The 19,415-nt window shown below is 42.1% G+C and overlaps 1 protein-coding gene and 1 non-coding gene across 3 annotated transcripts in view; one reads left to right on the plus strand and one right to left on the minus strand.

The window, feature by feature from the left end:
• MOXD1 (monooxygenase DBH like 1) overlaps window positions 1-19,415 on the minus strand; it is a 71,079-nt gene that overhangs the window by 36,575 nt on the left and 15,089 nt on the right. For both annotated transcript variants that reach the window (XM_090039253.1, XM_090039244.1), the window contains exons 2-4: window positions 12,454-12,600; window positions 8,894-9,061; window positions 8,684-8,767 (exon numbers count right to left, since the gene is read on the minus strand). In XM_090039253.1, the coding sequence (XP_089895379.1) occupies window positions 8,684-8,767; window positions 8,894-9,061; window positions 12,454-12,600 (399 nt within the window). The remainder of the gene's footprint in view (window positions 1-8,683; window positions 8,768-8,893; window positions 9,062-12,453; window positions 12,601-19,415) is intronic.
• TRNAL-CAA (transfer RNA leucine (anticodon CAA)) lies at window positions 15,915-16,023 on the plus strand. Its single transcript has 2 exons — window positions 15,915-15,952; window positions 15,978-16,023. It is a non-coding gene; the product is annotated as a tRNA-Leu (tRNA).

Here is a 19,415-nt window from a genome sequence, read left to right on the forward strand (position 1 = left end):
GTCAGCTAGAGAGGCCCAGCAAGGGACCTGGTGCTAGAGAGGTTCAGCAAGGGGCTGGGGAGCAGTAGAGGCCAGTAGGGAGCTAAGAAATCCCAGTGGGAGTCTAGTTGGACTGGGGTCCATGCAAAGGCCCGTTAGCAGCATCCCTCTTATTTTTATTCCATCAAGTCATGGCAAGTGAGAAGGGAAGAAACCCTAAGAGCAGAGTGGGGTATGGTCACGGAGCCACCAAGGGGTGTCAGAGTTGTCCCTGGGATCCCAATGCGCTACTCCTATCTATCTATCTATCTATATCTCTCTCCTAAATGAAATACAGAGGGGTTTCTTCAGTGTGAGTTTGACAACAAAATCTCCAATTGATATAACTTTTATTTTGTTTGGCTGGTTTTTAAATTGTATTGTTGGAGTTTGTATTTAATTGGTTTTGGGGATAATGTAAACCATCTAGAAAGGTCACTGAACAACAATTCTATGCTAACTGTGAAGAAAATATCTTTACCATGTGAATGGAAAATATTGTTCAAAGCACTAACATTTTCTGTTCATGGTAAAAATAAAATAAAGCACGTTGGTTGGCCTATTGCCTGTGTTGCCTAATGCAGTAAAGGCATCTCTTTAAAAACTGACTAATATAGCTCAATAAGACTTGATTACTGTACTGTAGTTTGAAGCTGCAGAATTCCCACTTGAATAAAATATGCAATCCCAGCTAAATACTACTGCTTGCATTTCTAAATTTATCCTTCTTTCCTTCCCCCACAAATTGTCATAATTTAAATAAAAATACTAATGATGATTATGTTTTCCACAGAGGTACTATGTGCCACTATACAACAATAAATTAAATTACTGTAAATGAATAAAAGGAAACAAAAACAAAACAAAAATGCTTGCAAGAGAAAAGTATTCAAAAAAGGCATGATAGAGGGGATTTTTGTTACAATTGTCATCCAGTGTGCTCTTAACTTTCAACTGATCATTTTGAACTCTTTGACCAGAAAGAGATTCAGAACTTAAAGGAAAAATAATAAGAGGGGGTGCATCTACACAAGATACGGTGCAGTAACTGAATAGTACTGCGTGATTGTGCGTCACAGCACCAACAGTGCTAATACACTACTGTACAAGATTATTAAGCTCCCGAAGGAGGAGCACCACTAAAAAAATATATGACTGAAAATTTAAGACTGTAGTAACAGTGAAGAAAAAAAAAAGCAACCCTGAGGAGTTTTATGATGAAATGTCTGGGTAAAAAAATCCCAGTCAAAACAAAACAAAAACACGGTCTCTTCAGCTATCTTATCTGGCAGTCCAAGCATAAAGACTAGAGATATTGTAGTTGTGGTACTCAATATGCAGATTCACTTCAGCTCGATTTTGTTTAGTACATGTAGTCAATAATATCATTACCTCTTTGTGAAAATAATATTACAATAAAATAATGTATAACAAAATACATTATTTTGAAAAATCATGTAAGATCAGTACTGGTATTTGTTTAAAATGTTATTTTATTTTGCCAGGAAAATGTATTTAATTAATGTACTTCCTTTTTTTATTCACAAGGTATTCATGAATAGATCAGGATTTACTTCTTTAGTTTGCTACTAAAAATTTGACTTGTGGGTATACACTTTTAACTTTGAGGAATGATGACAAATTTTATATGTGCTCAATCAGTTTAGTAACAATGCATTTTTCCTGTTGCCTTATGTGAGTGTACAAGGAGTTCTGTTGAATATTCATATGTGAGAATTTACATGCAATTCCAAAATGTGCTTTATGGCAATAACCATAAAAGTAAAACCCAAATAAATCCACATTCTAGCAAGGGGAGCACCCAAGAATTAAATATAGCCAAAAAATGGATTAAAATTATAGGTAAATGTCAGAATGAAAAAGCCACACAATTAGCCCCTCAGGCTACATGAGACACTGACTACACAGTCATTACTGCGCAAGTATACACCAGCACTAAACGATTGCACAGTAACGAGTTATTGTGCAATATTGTCACCAAACAGCTTTTAGGTGCTGCTGACTTCGCAGTAGCTCATTACTACTGAGCGGTAGCATTGCATCATGCTTCACGCCACACAATGCTACTGTGCCAATTGTTGGCACTGGATTTATAGCCCAAATACTTTGTTTTGGGCAGACCTAAGCTCTCAGACTGACCACAACCTCTCCATTCAATAATAGGAAAAATGTATTGGATTACAGTGATAACAGATAAGAATAATGCAAACAATTCTATACTGCAAATGTTCTCAGTGCACAGAATGGTGCCTGGTATCCAGACCCTGGGAGCTGAGTGAAGAGGCTTGGGTCTGCAACCTCTGGCATGGGGCCAGAGACAATGCACATGCCAGTGCAGAGAGTAGGATCTTTGGAGTGCTTAAGTGGCTCAGGTCCCCAACCCCCAGCATGAGGCTAAGAGCTCAGTGCAGGAGGTGCTGCACGGAGGGTCCAAGAGCGGACTGAGCCACGGTGCTGCACAAGGCAGCCCAGGCCTCCAACCCATAGCAAAAGGTTGTGTCCAGGGAACCAGACAGTGCTCAGGCTACCGAGCCAGTGGATAGGCTTGAGCCAGAGGCCCCAGAAGCCCTGCATAGCGGAGCCCCATTCCAGGGGACAGCGACCCCCAAAGCCCTCTGCAGGCAAGTGGCACAGAGGACGAGCAGCTTGGCACAGAGGACGAGCAGCTTGGCACAGAGGATGAGCAGCTTGGCTTCAGGCTTGGGAACTGTGAGTTGCAGGGAAAAAGAATTCCCACAGGGGAGGGGGAATATCCCCTGGCTAGTTAAGGGCTCCTGAAAGCAGAGGTCCCACTGGGAGGGCCCCTCTAAAGTTACCAGCTTCCTTGAAGGGTTTAGGAAAAGGCCCAAGGGCACTGGGGTTTCCCCTCAGGATTAAGTTTATCATTGATGTTCTTGCGCTGAAGTGGTGTGATATTGTGCCTTATATTTTGTGAACTCTCGTGTTTTTAAATTAGTAGATAAGTAGAGTGTTAATTTTATAAAACTTTGACTAGCACTCTACTGGGACTCCCTTTTGCTATTATTGGTCTGTTGTTTACTTGTATTTATTTGTGGCTTATTTATTGTTCACCTATACTTACCTATAGTTTACCTGTTGGTTATCTATGTTTATTTTGGGGTTTATCTATTTCAGATCAGATACTTACCTGTCACTTACCTGTATCTGGAGCACTGGTGTAAGGTTTTATAGCATTTACCCAGAGGGTCTTGTTTATGTTATTTGTTTGGATATCACATATCTGTAAATGTACGTGTATGTGTGTGTGTGTACACGTGTATGTACATGGACATGTGTGTATATGTATATATGTTTATATCCATGTTTCTTTTCCTTGTGATAAGCTAATGTAAATAAATTTGTATCTAGTTAAGTCCCCTGACTGTCCTGCCCTGCTTCTATAGAGACGGAGGAAAACTGAGCGGTCTGCAGTTCCCCCAGAGCACACCTGCCAGCTAACAATTCCCTTCAACTGGAGATGGGGTGTATGTACCAGAGTATACCTGAGCCACACTAAAAAACTGTACACAGAGCTAGAAGTGAAAGGGGTGTAAAGAGACAGAGGGATCAAGAGGGAAAGGAGACAGTAATATTAAGCATAGCATGAAGATGACCACACAAATCTAATTAAAAAATTTGGAAGTTCAGTCCCAGAGAATTAGGCTGTATGTGAGTGTGCCCCCTTCAGTATGCTGGAATTTATTTAAGAGTTTAAATTAAGGTACTCGCTCTTAGTAAGACGTCAATGGAGTGTAGAGATACCTGAATCAGCTTTAAAATAGCTGGATCTGTAAAGGTAAAAGTCTAAGCATGACTCTGCAGAGTTAAACAAGAGGTAATTAACTGTCAACAACCGAGGTATTTCAGCAAAGGGAATAGTTGTAAACTAGAGGTGTGTCTTAATGAAGGTATTTGACTGCTGCACTGAAGCCATTTTTTTCAATGAATAAGAATAAGGGAATGATTATTTTGACACCTTATACATATAACTTTGTCTGCTCCAGCGTGCCAGAAATCCAGCAGGTTAATCAAGTCTGCTCTGCATGTGAGCTAACACACACTGCACTGCATCACATGCAGTTGTATAAGTGATGAAAGTCATGTCAGTGCACAGAAAATGGCAGTGGTGTGCTTTTGAACCTTCTATGTGTTCTAATTCAAAAGTGCGTCGCGGCCATTTTTTCAATGCTGATGCACATTTTACCATTTAAAGGAATGCATGCACTGCAACAACTTAACTGATCAGACCTGGTAGACTCAGATGGGTTTTTTTTGATGATGACCACAAATGACACCATCCACACAACAATAGAGTAGTCACATAATCCCTATTATTAAGCAATACAGAAAAAAAGACACTTCAGGGAAGATTATACCCAAGAAGAATTATGCAATCTGATCACACAAAAAATAAGGTTTTAATTGGAAAAGTCTGAATTTCAAGCCAGTTCAGTAATGTGTTTTTTGATATTGTGAAATCTAATGGGCCTATTCAGAATTGCAGTGAAGAGAGAGGCTAGATCAAAGAGCAGATAGCGTGCAAGTTTTGTGGCACATGATACTGACTTTGCTGACAGTCTAATTTTGCTGGCTTGCAATGGCTTTGCACAGGCAATATATGACTAAAATACAGAACGTTTGTTTTGTTTCAGAATGCATTATGCAATTTGCCAGAACTGTTACGTTAAGCAAACGTAAAAGTTCAGGCCGTAGAACAACAAACAATTACTGCCTAGTAAGTATCATTCAAGATAAAAATCAGTGCCCCCATTTAACTACCAAAAACTACAGACTGTCTCTCTGGCTTTCAATCAATCAGTCTCTCAAACTGGAGTCCCTTTGTATTTCTTCACACTGGGGTCTTTGGTATTGCTAAAACATTCCCTTATTAAAAAGCCCAGTTACCCATGGCAACCAGATTTTAGAGAGTTTCTGCTTCCTGATCAGAGATTACTATAAATCTGAAAAATGAAGCTTAACCAGCAGCTGCTGGTCTGTTTCACTGTAGATACATTTTGATGGTGATTTCCTAGTGAAATGAACACTAGAAATGTGAGCGCTAATATTACCTAGGCGGATGACTGATCTTCAATTTTTTCAGTGAATTTTCAATAATGTGTTTTTCTTGGCAATATATATGGCCTGTTCTGATTATCCTCACACTCATCTTTTAAAGGTAAATAGTAAAAAGAACAGTGCTTTTAAAAAATTTGAACTGTTTGAAAACTAAAATTAAAAAAAAGCTTTTATAATAGGATAAACCAAGGGTACTCAAAATTATTTTCCTTTCCTCAGCAAAGTTGTGTTAAAAATTCTTTATTGTGGTCTCCCCCATTACCAAACATATTGATGCTTAGCAATTAATTTTTACCAATGCCAATATGATAGCCTAAAATTGATCTTATTTTACTTGATGCCAGTGGTGACGTGTAGGGGGTGCATGTGCATTCCCTGAAAATGCCGCGGTGCACCCCCTGTCAGCCAGCATTCCTGGGCAGGGGGGCAGGTGAGAGCACTAGTGCCTGCCCTGAGAGCTCCGGCCAGGGAGTGGGGTCTCACCCAGAAGTGTCAGTAGCACACCCAGACGTGCCAGTGGGTGCCGCTGCCACTTGCAGGTCAGTAGGATCAGCAGTGGGGTACCACTGCCGGGTCAGCAGGATCATCTCCGCCCAGTCGGGATCAGTCACAGCGCAACTCCTCACCCCACCCCAGTCGATGACTGGCCACTGGCGGCAGGTGCCTCCCTGACTCAAGAGGCACCAGTCACCCATGCTTAATGCACTTAGAAATACCTGACTTTTGTCACACCATTTGTGTTTTCGATTGTATCCCACAGGTTCACTCACCTAAGTCTAAACCTATTTCATCACTGGTATATATGTTTGCTCCATTTTCATGAGTAATATTGAATAATGCATGATAAAGGATGGCATGAAAAGGATGTTGGATAAGTATCTTTGGAAAAGTTTGAGTACTTATCTGAATATCACCCATATTCTTTGAATATCTATAGAGTCTGCAAAACTGGGCTATGAATTGCATTGGAGCAAACCCGCTGAAGGGCAAAACAATTTACAAATAACCTTGGAATAGCACATGCATGCATTTGCAAATAAGTCCAACAATGTTGAACATACATCTGTAGTTAATATTTTGAACTTATATAATTTGAAAACAGATAACAAGTATGAGTCATTCTCATACTTTAATATTGCAGGCCATATTCTATTTTACATATGCACATGTATATATGTTAAGCGATGATTAATTTCAGTGGGCAGAGCTAAAGTAACTGAAGACAGAAAGTTGGATCTAACTTTCTGCAGTAGCACAGCAATGACAATCATGGAATTCACAACATTACACTTACTATGTATCTCATAAAAATACCAGAGAAAATGTTTAGGTTGAGTTTTCATAGTCATATTCTTATAATCTCATTGAACTCAGAAATGTGGTATAAATGGGAGTTGACCAACACACATGCTAAAAGGTCAAGGGTGCCTGCAGATGTGCAGGGAGGCTGCTCTGATGCACTGTAATTACAACAGATCAGAGCAGACTTGATTAATCGAGTCTGCTGAAGCATCCTAATTAACACACTCCATCCAGCCTCCAGGTCTAATGTATCAGTGTCTCCACACTTCAAAATGGTGGTGGGGGTGTTTTAACTAAAGCTTGCTCAACATGAAACAATAGATTCTATGAAAAAATTAAATCTTAGGCCTGGTACTGCAACCCTTATTCTCTCAAATAGTCAAATGCAAGTCTGTAGGCTAAAGTTATGTAGGATTAGGCTTCTTTTGATTAGCTTCATCTTATTTTCTTTCCCCGTAACTAAAATCTCTTAACTAATTTCTCTCTGTTCTTTTGGGCTAGATACAGACATTAAAAAAGCCCAAGGCCACATTGATCCAAGTTACATGGATTTTGGTATGCAGTATAGTTTAGCTCAGTAGCAAACGGAATGCACATTTGCTCTTTGGTGGTGGAGGGCAGTGGGCACATCTTAGACTGGGTTGTGCCATTTCTAAACCAGTCTATGTGTGCCAAACTTCTGTTTTGGTATGGGTACAGACTGGTTTTCAATCCCTTACACCAGTAAAAGTGTAATGTCTGTACCTGGCCTTGATATCTATTTATGGAGGTACAGTGATTTTATTATTATATTTTACACACTTTCAATCAAAGACATAAGCACATGCATGCAGGATGGCTATACCTGGCTTATTCACATAAGTATCTAAAGGTTGGGATATTTATATGAACTATCTATGCCAAGTCAGCTAGAATCATTGTAAGGATGGTCTGCTCTGTGTGGTATGAAGTATATCATATTCTTGGTCTTGTGAGAGAGTAGAATAACCATATTTTTCACTTCATTTTGTGCTTTAAGTTCCATCCTGAAACAGAAGTTACAGAGCCTGAAGAAAAAATATTGTAGGTCTTAGTGTTGAGAGGTAGTTAGCTGTGTTAGTCTGAAGTTAGGCAGATGGCAGGGTAGGTGAATACTTTAAAGACTAACTTTCAAAATGCATAATCTTTCATTGGTGGCAGCCTATGTTATCTGATGGCAAGTCCATTCATAGCACCTAAATGCCCTGGCATCTTGTCAAATCCATAGCATCTGATGATGTTAGCAGTTCCCTACAAGCGTTTATTCCTTTCTGAATGAGTTAGTCTTTAAAGTGCTATCCTGCTCTGCCTGCTGTCAGATCTTAATGCTGAAATCAGTTTGGATGTTTTTTTCTAACCCAAATAGTTCACACATTCTATTAAAAATGCATTTGCCTATTAAGAACAATTTAGGATCATGGCCCAGATTTTCGGTTGTGCAATACAACTTCAGCTCCACTTAATGCAGTGCAGAATTGTTGATTTAAACCAGTAGGCTCTATATTTTAACATGAGCAGAGAGGTAGTTAGGCATGTTAGTCCGAACTCAGAGAAAGCAGCATACGGACACACTTTTGTAGACTAACTAAATAAGACATATATTGAGAGCACAAGCTTTCATGAACCCAAGTTCACAAGTATCTGATGAACTGAACATGAGTTCACAAGAGTTCACAAAAGCTTGTGTTCTCTCTATGTCTGTGTGTGTATATATATATAACTAAGATGTGTATGTAGACACACACACACACACACCTTATTCAGTTAGTTTATAAAGATGCATATGTACCTTGTCTTCTATTTTAAGCTCCCTCTCTCTATTTTAATATAATATAAAAAAGGAAAAGCCAAAAATTCTGAAGTATAATTTGAAACTGGTTAAAATATTTTGACAAAATTTCACTTTACTGAAGTCAAAATATTTTATGGAGGCATGTTGTTTTTGACCAAATTTTCATTGGGAAAGGGTATTTTGTGAGGAAAGAGAAGGAAAGGAGGAGGCAGAGAAAGATTCTTGGACCCTGTATGGAGCCTGGTGGTTAGACACTGACCTAAGATGTGGGAACTCTTGCTTCATACCCTTCCTTCCACTCCCTCCCTTCCACACACATGTTTTTGTGAAAGCATTTGAGGGTGTTCGTTCCAATATGTAATAAAAAGTTTTTTCTAAAGCTCAAAACAGTCATCCTCTGGACAGCTCTACATAGACATATAAATTGAACTCTTCAGAAGAGAATAGGTCACTTACCTTTATCACGTGATGTTTTTCATGATGTATAGGTATCTTAAACATTTGGCACCAATATGTTGTGTCTTTTTCTGGTATAGGCACCTGTCTTAATAAAAGGGATAGAAATAACTGAGTTGACAGCCACATGATTTTCATGTCATTTCAGTCAACAAGTTTGGCAACTACCTGACTCCCTTGCATATATAAATAAAAACCAAAGTAACTTACGTGTTTATTTGTCAGGTCAAAATATGGCAATGAGGAAGATATAATATTTGTTTTCTCTGGGTTCAGTAAACGTAGACTCTTCGACCCACGATTAGATCCATGATAATTTTGACCTGCTTCTCCAAAATCTTTGTGGTGGTAGGCCCATATCACCCGCATTGTGCTCTCCTTAGGGAAAAGAGAGTAAACTTTTTAATTGGAAAAAAGCCTTCCCTCACAGTTGAGTTCCACCAATTCCTAAGGCGGTGTTACTGCATTGTAGCAATGGCAATTTATATGAGGTGTGGATATGTACTAGGGCTGTGCAAAGCAGCACCATTTCGTTTTGACATTTCAATGGAATGGTGGTTCATTTTGAGTTTTGTTTCATTTCAAAACCACTGTTCTATTTTGTTTCATCAAAACTGTTTTGCTGTTTCACCCATAGGCTATAATAAGGAAGCACGAAAGTGCCTATAACTTTGTCATTTCTTGCTCAATACAATTAATACAATTAACCTTGCAATACAATTAACCCTTTCTGAGGTTGTGAAGCCTGCCAAGTTTCAAGGAGATATGTGTAGGGGTTTCTGGGAAACTGAATCTCAAAGTGCTGTCAAGCAAAACTCAGGTCATGTATGTGTTAAGGCAAAAGATATTGCAGAATCCCACTGACTGCGCCTGAGACTGCATCCTCTCCAAGGGCAAGTGGAAATCAATTCAATGGTAGTAGTAGACTTTGTTGCCTAACACTCCTGAGCTGCTGGAAGATAGCTCAGTACCTTTCAGATCCCAAGGCAGAAAGCAGGCTAGTTCAAACAATGCTGTTTGAACTAGCTTTTATGCTGTTTTTCCATCCCTCCCCCAGAACACTGGGAATGGAAGGGACCTCAGGGAAGGTCCCTGGCCAGCAACACAGTCAGTATGAGAGCAGTCCTTCCCCCCTCTTCACCTTCCCTCTCCTTATTTTCTATTTCCCTGCAGGCAAGCCCAGCTTGAGCTTCGAAACTTGAAACGTTTTGAAAATTTTGAAACATTTCAGCTGCTCTCATTTTGTTTCAAGGCTGCTTAGAAGCCTTTTGTTTCATTTTGATTTCGCTGTTTCAAGCTTGAAACAAGCCAAAACAGCATTGAAATGAAACAGCAAGTGAAATTTCACACAGCCCTAGTATATACCCTTTCCAATACCAACTTTGGTTTTAAAATCAACCCTTATGTTCCTACAGTTACTCTCTTCTAACCGCTTTCTTAACATAGGCTTATGAAGATGGTTAAGTCATTCTTCAGTATATCCAGTAGTTTATTCTGCCATTGAGGCATGCTCTCAAGGTACATATGTTGCTTCTATTAGTTAGGTTTAGATTCATTCATAGAACATGGAACAGATCCTTAAGGAGGTAATTGACTGAGCAAATTAAGCAAATATCACCATACAGATATTACCAGTGATCCTCCATAGATCAACTATCAAAATAAGAACCATCAACACAAAACAATCCTAGGGCCCTACTATATAAAGCTTTGAATGAAATGGTGGCTGAGTGTCCCCAAATCCCACTGAAGCCAGGCAATTCACCATCTTAAAAGAATAATTCAGCATCTCACAAGATGAGCTCCTAAGTATGCCACTGTGGCAGAGCACAATTGATGCCTGCCATTTTAAGGGCTGAGAGGAGGCAGCAGGGCAGCCGGAAGATGTGGGCCAGCCCTAATGAGGTAGTCACATGACTGCAGAAGGGCATTGTGATAGGAGGAAGCAGCCTCCATTTTCGGTCAGACCCTCAGAGGAGCCAGCAGTTTGGTGGCAATAGCCAGAGAGGGAACACCACCCAGCTAAGCTGCTGTTCATGGAACATTCCTAGTGGTAAAGGCAGGATATATGGGGATGGCAGGAGGCTCCTGGTCCTGGCGCATGACATAAAACTACATCCTGCTGGGGTAGGATGGTCTGATGGGTCCACTCGTGGAGGGGGGTGGTCCCTAGAAAATGCCAGGCCAGGTGCCTCCCCAGTGAAAGGCAGGGATGGGGTGCCTTGAAGCCCCAGCCCCAACATCTTGGTGGGTTACTCAGATGTAGGGCCAGGCATAGGGGCCAGGCATGTCTACAGACACCTGAGCTCCATGGGCTGTAAGATCCTGGAGACCCCAGAAAGGGGGCAGAGAGAGATCATCCCCAGTGAGGAGGCAGAACTATGTGTGATGGCCCACACAGAATAGGGTGCAAAGATTGGTTGTGAGGGGTGTAGAGTAGGGTTGCAGCGGTGACCTGAAGGGCTGCACTGAGAGTGAGCTGAGTAGGGCTGCAGGGGCGGCCTGAAGGGAAGCACATGGGCCAGCCCCCATAAGAACATAAACCTAGGAGAGTGGCCGAGAGAGGGGCTAGTGACTGAGTTCAGCCCAGTGTGAGACAAGAGGCCGGCGGTCACATAAAGTAGGATCTGTGTGAGGGCAGCCTGAAGAGCAGCATGTGGACCCACCAGTGAGTAGGAAAGCCTGAAGGGCCATTAACAGTAGGTCCCAAGGAGAACCCAAAGGAGCTGGGTGGAGTAGGATGGCTTGAGAGTGGCCCAGTGAGGGGCAGTATGAGCGAGGCCCAGAAATGAGGGCCTGTGAACGGAAGAGTGTTAGGAAAGAATGCTAGAAGCCTGGCAAGGGGCACAGTTTGATCCAGCCACAGGCCAGAGCTATTACTAACTTATGATGTAATCTGCAAGGCATGGGACACATTCTAGGGTAGGTTGGAGCTATGTATAATGTTTCTAGACATCGGGGGACTAAATGGGCAGCCTAGTGTCCATCCTAGTTAACTAAATGATAATTAGTTATACTGGGGCAGGTTTTGAGCTGGTATAGACTGTGAGAGCTCCGCTGACATTCATGGAGGCATGATAGTCTATCCCAGCCTCCTTTAGTTGTCAACTAGAATTATTAAGCATTGTATAATGAACACAACAAGATTGTTTTAAAGTTTCCTATCACACCACATTTTCTAGAGTTAGAAAATAAATCACTGTGGTATATGACTTGATGCAAGTGTTCCTTCTTGATCTGTAAGCTTTAATCTTATTGTCAGTGAGTTTGCAAATTCTAATACTGATAAGAAAAAGTAAACAGAGTAGGGAAATCACTGTCATGTAAATAATAGGACTTGCTATGGACAGTAAAGACATTTATCAAAACACTCTTCAGCTATTAAAAAAAACCCCCAAAAATCAGGAATTGAAATACTGCATATGTTTATTCTACTATATTCACAAAGTTTTTAGACTGAAATCAAGAATAAAGGATTAATAGATGAGGGTTTTGAGAAAATTATTCCAGAAAGATAAGAGGTAGAAAAGAAACAGAAATTCAAATTTAAGTAAACTTGCATACTAAAGTATGCACAAACATACATGTTTAAGCTGAAAAGTAGAATCTGGGGGAAGTATGTCCATAAGCCAGATGAGAAAATATTGCACTTGAATGCTTGATTTTTTTTTACAATCTAAGAATTTTTAATAACTTTCTTCACAAAAGCATAGCTCTATTTAATCTATCTTACTGACTTGATCTCTCTTTGTAGAAGCAGACTACCTTACCGTTATAGGCTTATCATTTGTATCACAAGTTTGCAGCTCTCTACTAAAAGCCAATATCGTATGTGTACTATTTTCCATGGCGTACTCCAGATGGTAATCCTGTTGAGGGTCTCTTTTCAAAGCTCTGTTCTCATCTGTGAAATAATCCTATTGAAAAATATAAAACAAAAACATTTCCTGTAATTCATTATAATCTAATATTAAATATAAGAACATTTTTTGGTCCAAAAACAAAATTATTTAATCACGTGTTAAAAGATTTATTGAAGGGGACAGCCAAAAAATGATCTCCATCTTTTTCCAGAAGATGAGACTTAGTGGGAAATAGCTGAGTTTACATAAAGGCAGAGCCTTTAATAATGGGAGGAATAAATTGCTTGTGACTAAGTACCTACTAAAACCAAAGAGGATCTCTAAAAGACAATAAGCCCAACTCATCTTTACTGGAACATGACTGATTTGAATGGAATTACAGCAACAATGAATTTTTTCTTATGTTCACCTCAAAACCACCCCCATTTCCTTTCACCCCAGCCTTTTGTTCCTTTTTTCCCCACAAAAAAGTATTTCAGATGAAAAAAACCAACCTTTGATGATCCAGTCACCCTAGAGTTAACAAGTGTATTTACTGAAAGTCTGTATTAAACAGGAAAATTCATGTCATGAGACCTTAGTTTGCTTATACCAGTACCAGTCTAAAAAGCACATTGTTCATATGGGAGCCCATTGGAATGTTTTGCTGGGTTGCTTTCTTCCGAAGAAAGATGATCACAGTCTTCAGTGCAGGAGAAGTATCATATAATGCAGAAGCTGCTTTAGTAATGTCATGTCATTAACCTTTTCACCCCTGAATTCTTTGCTGCCATGTGCAGCTGCTTGCTAGCTTCGCCTAATTCCCCCAGGCTGACCCATCCCTTCCTATTGACAGCCATGTAGCTTTAATGAAAAGGGCCTTCCATAGGCTCGTGAACAAGTGGAGCCACATAATCTAAGTTGCCCTTCTTTGAGTTGTAGGCTCTTTCTGCACAGTTTTCTGCTCTGCGCACTGAACCATAGAGAGGAACATCTGGCCTTCAGTTACATAAACATCAGGAGAAAACTGCTTCCCCAGAACATGGTAGTTTTCTCCCTCATGCCAAAGGATTTTGTTTGAAGAATAATTTTAAACTAGTAGGTGCTTCTGGGGCCAAATAGTTTTTAGACGGATTCTATTATTTACATTTTCTAGGCTCCAGAAACATAATCTGTCACTTGGCTACAAAATAGAGTTTTGAAAGCATTTGGACATGAAGGTTTAGGAAACTGAATGCTATCCTAGAGAGCCAGAGTCTATGCTTGCGCCTGCCAAAAAGGTACCATGTGATACCTGGCAGGTCTCTTTCGCTGCCTTTTTTTCACATTTGGTCATTATTTTTTTTTTCTAATTTTATGGTGCCCACCTTTAAGAATGATAAATCCCAATTGAAACGGAAGACTATGGGATTTATACTTTGAATACATACACTACTATATATAGTAGCAGCAGCAGTTTATTTACAGTTTTTGTTAAAGCAATAGAACAAAACTAACAATAGCACAGTACAAAATATAGCATTGTGATTACTGTTAAAAGCATACATTGATATTATCAGTTTAAACTACACTAAAAAATATATAGTTTATATGATAAAAATATATAAACTGAAGCAATATACAATAGTGGAGATAAAATAAAATAAAAACAGCAGCAATCTATTTGATTTTAGCATATATTTTTTCTACAAGAAATGCAAATATGCCTAAGTTGTTAGAGGAGCAACACTGATTTTTATTTTATTAGCTCTGGATTTAAAACTTCTCACTAATGGAAAATCTGCCCTTATTTCTTTATAGAACGAATGAGACCACAAACAGTCATTTAGGTTAACTATTTCATTCTTCCCTAAGAACATATCCTATCTGTATATGGAATCCGATATTACCCATAAAAACTGGACACTTTTACCTTCGTACCCTGTGCCTTGGGTACCTCTCTGCAAAACGGAAATAATACCACCTACCTGATGTCAATGTTTTGGAAATTACCATGTTGTTCCAATTATAAGTTTAACCTGCATATAAAGCAACTCTACAGTTTCAGTTTCCAGTTTAGGAAAATTGATTTTTCCCTGGAATGTAAGTTGATAACTACAGGTAAAGACCTTACAAAATCATGCAAAGAAAGTAAAGAACTAAGAAAAGGATCCAAAGAGTTAACTGCTCTGAAAAAATACTAAAATAAAACCTGCACTGAAAAAATGTCTGACTTGGTATTATTATACAGGCACAAAAATATTGCAAGTACAAAAGTTAAGACTTTTTGGAGTAAAAGTATATGTTGACCCCAGGAATAAACTGAATACCACTTTTATAATTATTTTAGAAGAAAAGAAGATAGATTTATAATCTGAATTATTCAGTAATGTTTACAGATCACTCAGATACTGTTGCAATGAATGCCATAGAAAATGCTGTGAGTACACTCATCAGTCTGTATGCAAAGCAAGGCTTGAATGCAGAAATGTAAATAAGACCAAGTATCACAATTTGACAATACAGGTGAAACAAAATATTGAGGACCTTTTCATTGAGTACCATCCATCCAGAGGAAGAATGTAAAAAGAGTAGTGTATATATGTGTGTGTGTATGTATTACACACACACACACACACACACAGAGTATATAAACATGTAACTAAAAACTGTAAAATAAGTACATATTCAAAAGGGAGCCAAATTTAAAGATGCATAGGCAATCTTAGGTCTGGCATTCCCTGAATACTGACTGTACAGTCTTAGCAATCTTTTATACCTAGTATTTTGTGTGCAATATTCATGTATAAGATGTTCTGTGGTCTACTACCAATCAGAACTTTTAGCCTCATAGTTAACTTCCAAAAAACTAGAACTCAGTGTCATCTTAGCAAGAAGCTTGCTTCACAGAAAACGAGTTCGTTTATTTTTTTTAAGATGGGTGGCTCCCAAGAAAACAACAGAAAATGGGAAAGACAGTTTTAGTTGGACAAGAAAGATTTAGAAATCAATTCTATTCTTGGGTCAGATCATCAGCTCATTTAAATCTGACATAGCTGCATTCTGATATAATACTTCTAAAGTAATGCTATGGTTATTCATAGTACATCACAAAGCAGTTACTTATTTAAAATGTCTAATTTTTACATGAATTTTAGAACCTGGTCAGAAAAATTGATAGCATCTTTGTTTTTCTAAATTTATTCTTCAGCAGTAATTTCCACATTGGATTTGGGATGTGAGGTAGGTGTGCAATGAGGACACTGTTTCTTGCTCCTAGGCTTGCATCGATAGGGACACACAGACCTGAAATTTTTAACTGTGTGCACACAAGTGTCACAGGAGCACTTAGGTGCCCTGTTCCTAGATAGGAAGAAGGGTAGCTGCCCATCACTAAGGGAACCAGCTATGTCAGGATGGCCGAGTGGTCTAAGGCGCCAGACTCAAGGGTTTGTCTTACCTTCTCCTGGGTGTTCTGGTCTCTATATGGAGGCGTGGGTTCAAATCCCACTTCTGACATACAGTTTTTCTCTTCCAGGTTGGTGGACCTCCTTTGGCGGGCTTTAAACTAGGCTTGTCGGGGGAGGGGGAAGATGAGGGCGGAGGAGATGATGAACTACCAGGCCCAGCAACAGCCAGCGAGCCCAGATCAATGGTCAAAAGGGAGAAACAGGTAAGTGATGGGGGACGGAGCATTGCTGAGACTAGGGGGTCAGTGGGCACAACCGTTGGAGGCCTCAATTGCCTCTACACGAATGCTCGAAGTATGGGGAAGAAGCAGGAGGAACTCGCCCTCCTCCTAGCTGTCACCAGCCCTGACATAGTAGGGATCACAGAAACGTGGTGGGACTCATCACATGACTGGGCGGTGAGTGTCAAGGGCTATAGGCTATACAGGAGGGACAGGATAGGAAGGAAAGGTGGAGGAGTAGCACTCTACATCAAGGAGGAATATACTTCCTCGTTAATTAGCAAGGGGGTAGAGGGGGGGCACTCTGAGGTGCTCTGGGTTAGAGTAAAAGGCAGTCCAGGGGAGAGAGACTTAACGGTGGGAGTCTACTATAGACCTCCCAACCAGGGAGAAGAGCTCGACCAGGAATTCTTAGGTCAGCTCACAGAGGCAGTGAGGGCTAAGGATGTGGTCATCATGGGGGACCTGAACTTCCCAGACATCTGCTGGGAGGAGCAGTCAGCCAAGTCTGATCGCTCACGTCGGTTCTTAGCCAGAGTGCAGGACCTCCATCTAACCCAGGAGGTGCACAGTCCCACCAGGGGAGACGCCTTGTTGGACCTGGTGCTGGCCACGGGTGATGACCTGGTGAGGGGGCTGCGGGTGATGGGCCACCTGGGAGACAGTGATCATCGCTTGCTGGAATTCACCATCCAGCGTAAGGTGGCAAAGGGCTGCAGCAAGGCAACAGCCCTAGACTTTAGGAGGGCTGACTTCAACAAGCTAAGGAGGATCGTTGGGGAAGCGCTGAGGACCCAGAGGGGAAGGGAATCAGATGTCGAAGGTGAGTGGTTGCTCCTTAAGGAGACGATCCTCCATGCCCAAAGGGAGGTAATCCCAACAAGGGTCAAAGGGAGCAGGAGGGCACATAAACCCCCATGGCTCACTAAGAGCATCCGGGAATGTCTCCTTGCTAAAAGGGAGGCATATACCCAATGGAGAGATGGGGTCATCACCAAGAAGGACTATGTTACAGTCGCCCGAGGATGTAGGGGGGCAGTCAGGAGGGCCAAGGCAGAGATGGAGATAGGACTAGCTTCCCGGATTAAGGACAATAAGAAGTCCTTCTTCAAATACATAGGGGGTAAAAAGAGGGTCCCGGGTAATGTGGGGCCCCTGCAGGACACGATGGGCAACTTAGTCATCACGCCAGATGATAAAGCTAACATATTTAACGATTTCTTTGCCTCTGTCTTCCTAAGTAGGGACCAGTTCAGCCACCTCCCTGCTGGGCCCCCCTCGGGCCCCGGGAGAGACACGCCTGGGCCAGGGGTTAGCGAGGAGTTAGTTAGGGTACTTCTGGAGAGGCTGGACGTGTTCAAGTCCGCTGGTCCGGACGATCTTCACCCTAGGGTTCTACAGGAACTGGCCGAGGTCATTGCGGGACCCCTGGCGCGGCTCTATGAGCACTCGTGGTGCTCTGGCGAGGTGCCGGAGGACTGGAAGAGGGCCAATGTGGTCCCTATCTTCAAAAAGGGAAAAAAAGAGGACCCGGGAAATTACAGGCCAGTTAGTCTGACCTCAATCCCGGGTAAGCTCTTTGAAAAAATTATCCTGGCACACATCCAGGAGGGCCTTGCGGGGGAATGCATGCTCAGGGGCAACCAACATGGGTTCATCAGTGGCAGGTCTTGTCAGACCAACCTGGTGGCCTTTTACAATCAGGTCACCAAATCATTAGACGCAGGGGTTGCTGTGGATGTAGTCTTTCTGGACTTCCGGAAGGCTTTCGACACTGTCTCTCACCCTGTCCTCATCAAAAAGCTGGGAGACTGTGGTGTCGATGCCCACACGGTCAAATGGGTCGCCAACTGGTTGGAGGGCCGCACCCAGAGGGTGGTAGTGGATGGGTTCTTCTCGACCTGGAAGGACGTGGGCAGTGGGGTTCCGCAGGGCTTGGTCCTCGGGCCCACACTGTTCAACATCTTCATCAGTGACTTGGATGACGGGGTAGAAAGCACCCTGTTCAAGTTTGCTGATGACACTAAGATGTGGGGGGATGTGGGTGCACTAGAAGGGTGCAATAGGCTACAAGATGACCTTGACAGGTTGCAACGGTGGGCGGATGAGAATAGGATGGGGTTTAACACTGATAAGTGCAAGGTGTTGCACATGGGGAGGAAGAACCGGCACCACACTTACAGGTTGGGGAACTCCCCTCTTGCCAGCACGGAGACGGAAAAGGATCTTGGAGTCGTCATTGACTCCACGATGAACATGGGCCGGCAGTGTGGGGAGGCAGTCAAGAAGGCCAACCGTACCCTGTCATGCATCCACAGATGCATCTCGAGCAGGTCCAGGGAGGTGATCCTCCCCCTCTATGCGGCACTGGTCAGGCCGCAGCTGGAGTACTGCATCCAGTTCTGGGCGCCACACTTCAAGAGGGACATGGACGATATGGAAAGAGTTCAGAGGAGGGCCACTCGTATGATCAAGGGTCAGCAGGGCAGGCCTTATGAGGAGAGGCTACGGGACCTGAACCTGTTTAGCCTTCACAAGAGAAGGTTAAGGGGGGACCTTGTGGCCTGCTACAAACTGGCCAGGGGGGATCAGCAGGTATTGGGGGAGTCCTTGTTCCCCCATGTGCTGCCAGGAGTGACCAGGAATAACGGTCACAAGCTGGCGGAGGGTAAGTTTAGATTAGATATTAGGAGGCGCTACTTCACAGTCAGGGCGGCTAGGGCCTGGACCCAGCTTCCAGGGGAAGTGGTGCAGGCTCCTAGCCTGGGGATTTTTAAAAGGAAGTTAGATGAGCACCTTGCCGGGGTCATCTGACCCCGGTGCTCTTTCCTGCCAAGGCAGGGGGTTGGACTAGATGATCTACCTAGGTCCCTTCCGACTCTAGCTACTTTGAAACTATGAAACTATGAAACCCAGGTGATGGTTGCCGGGACAACCAAGCTGGTCATGAGACCAGAAGGGGGCAGGGCCGGGCCTTTATAAACAGGGGGGCAGGGCTGGAGCCTAGAGAGCAGTTCCTTTCTGGCAGCTGTAGGAGCAGGAGCTTTGCAGGGGAGTTGAGCTGAGGCAAGCAGATTGATAGGGTGAGCGGCTGCATCACGGCGTGGGTGGAGAGAACCCTGACTAGGAGGCTTTACTGGAAGGCCAGGCGGGACCTGGACCTTATGTTATAGCCAGAAGGTTTATTGTTGTGTTGCAGCTGGTTGGCTCCTAGCTTTTG

The sequence above is a fragment of the Crocodylus siamensis genome, chromosome 1 (assembly GCF_052110815.1).
Source record: "Crocodylus siamensis isolate JL-2025a chromosome 1, ASM5211081v1, whole genome shotgun sequence".
In the NCBI taxonomy this organism is placed as follows: Eukaryota; Metazoa; Chordata; order Crocodylia; family Crocodylidae; genus Crocodylus; species Crocodylus siamensis.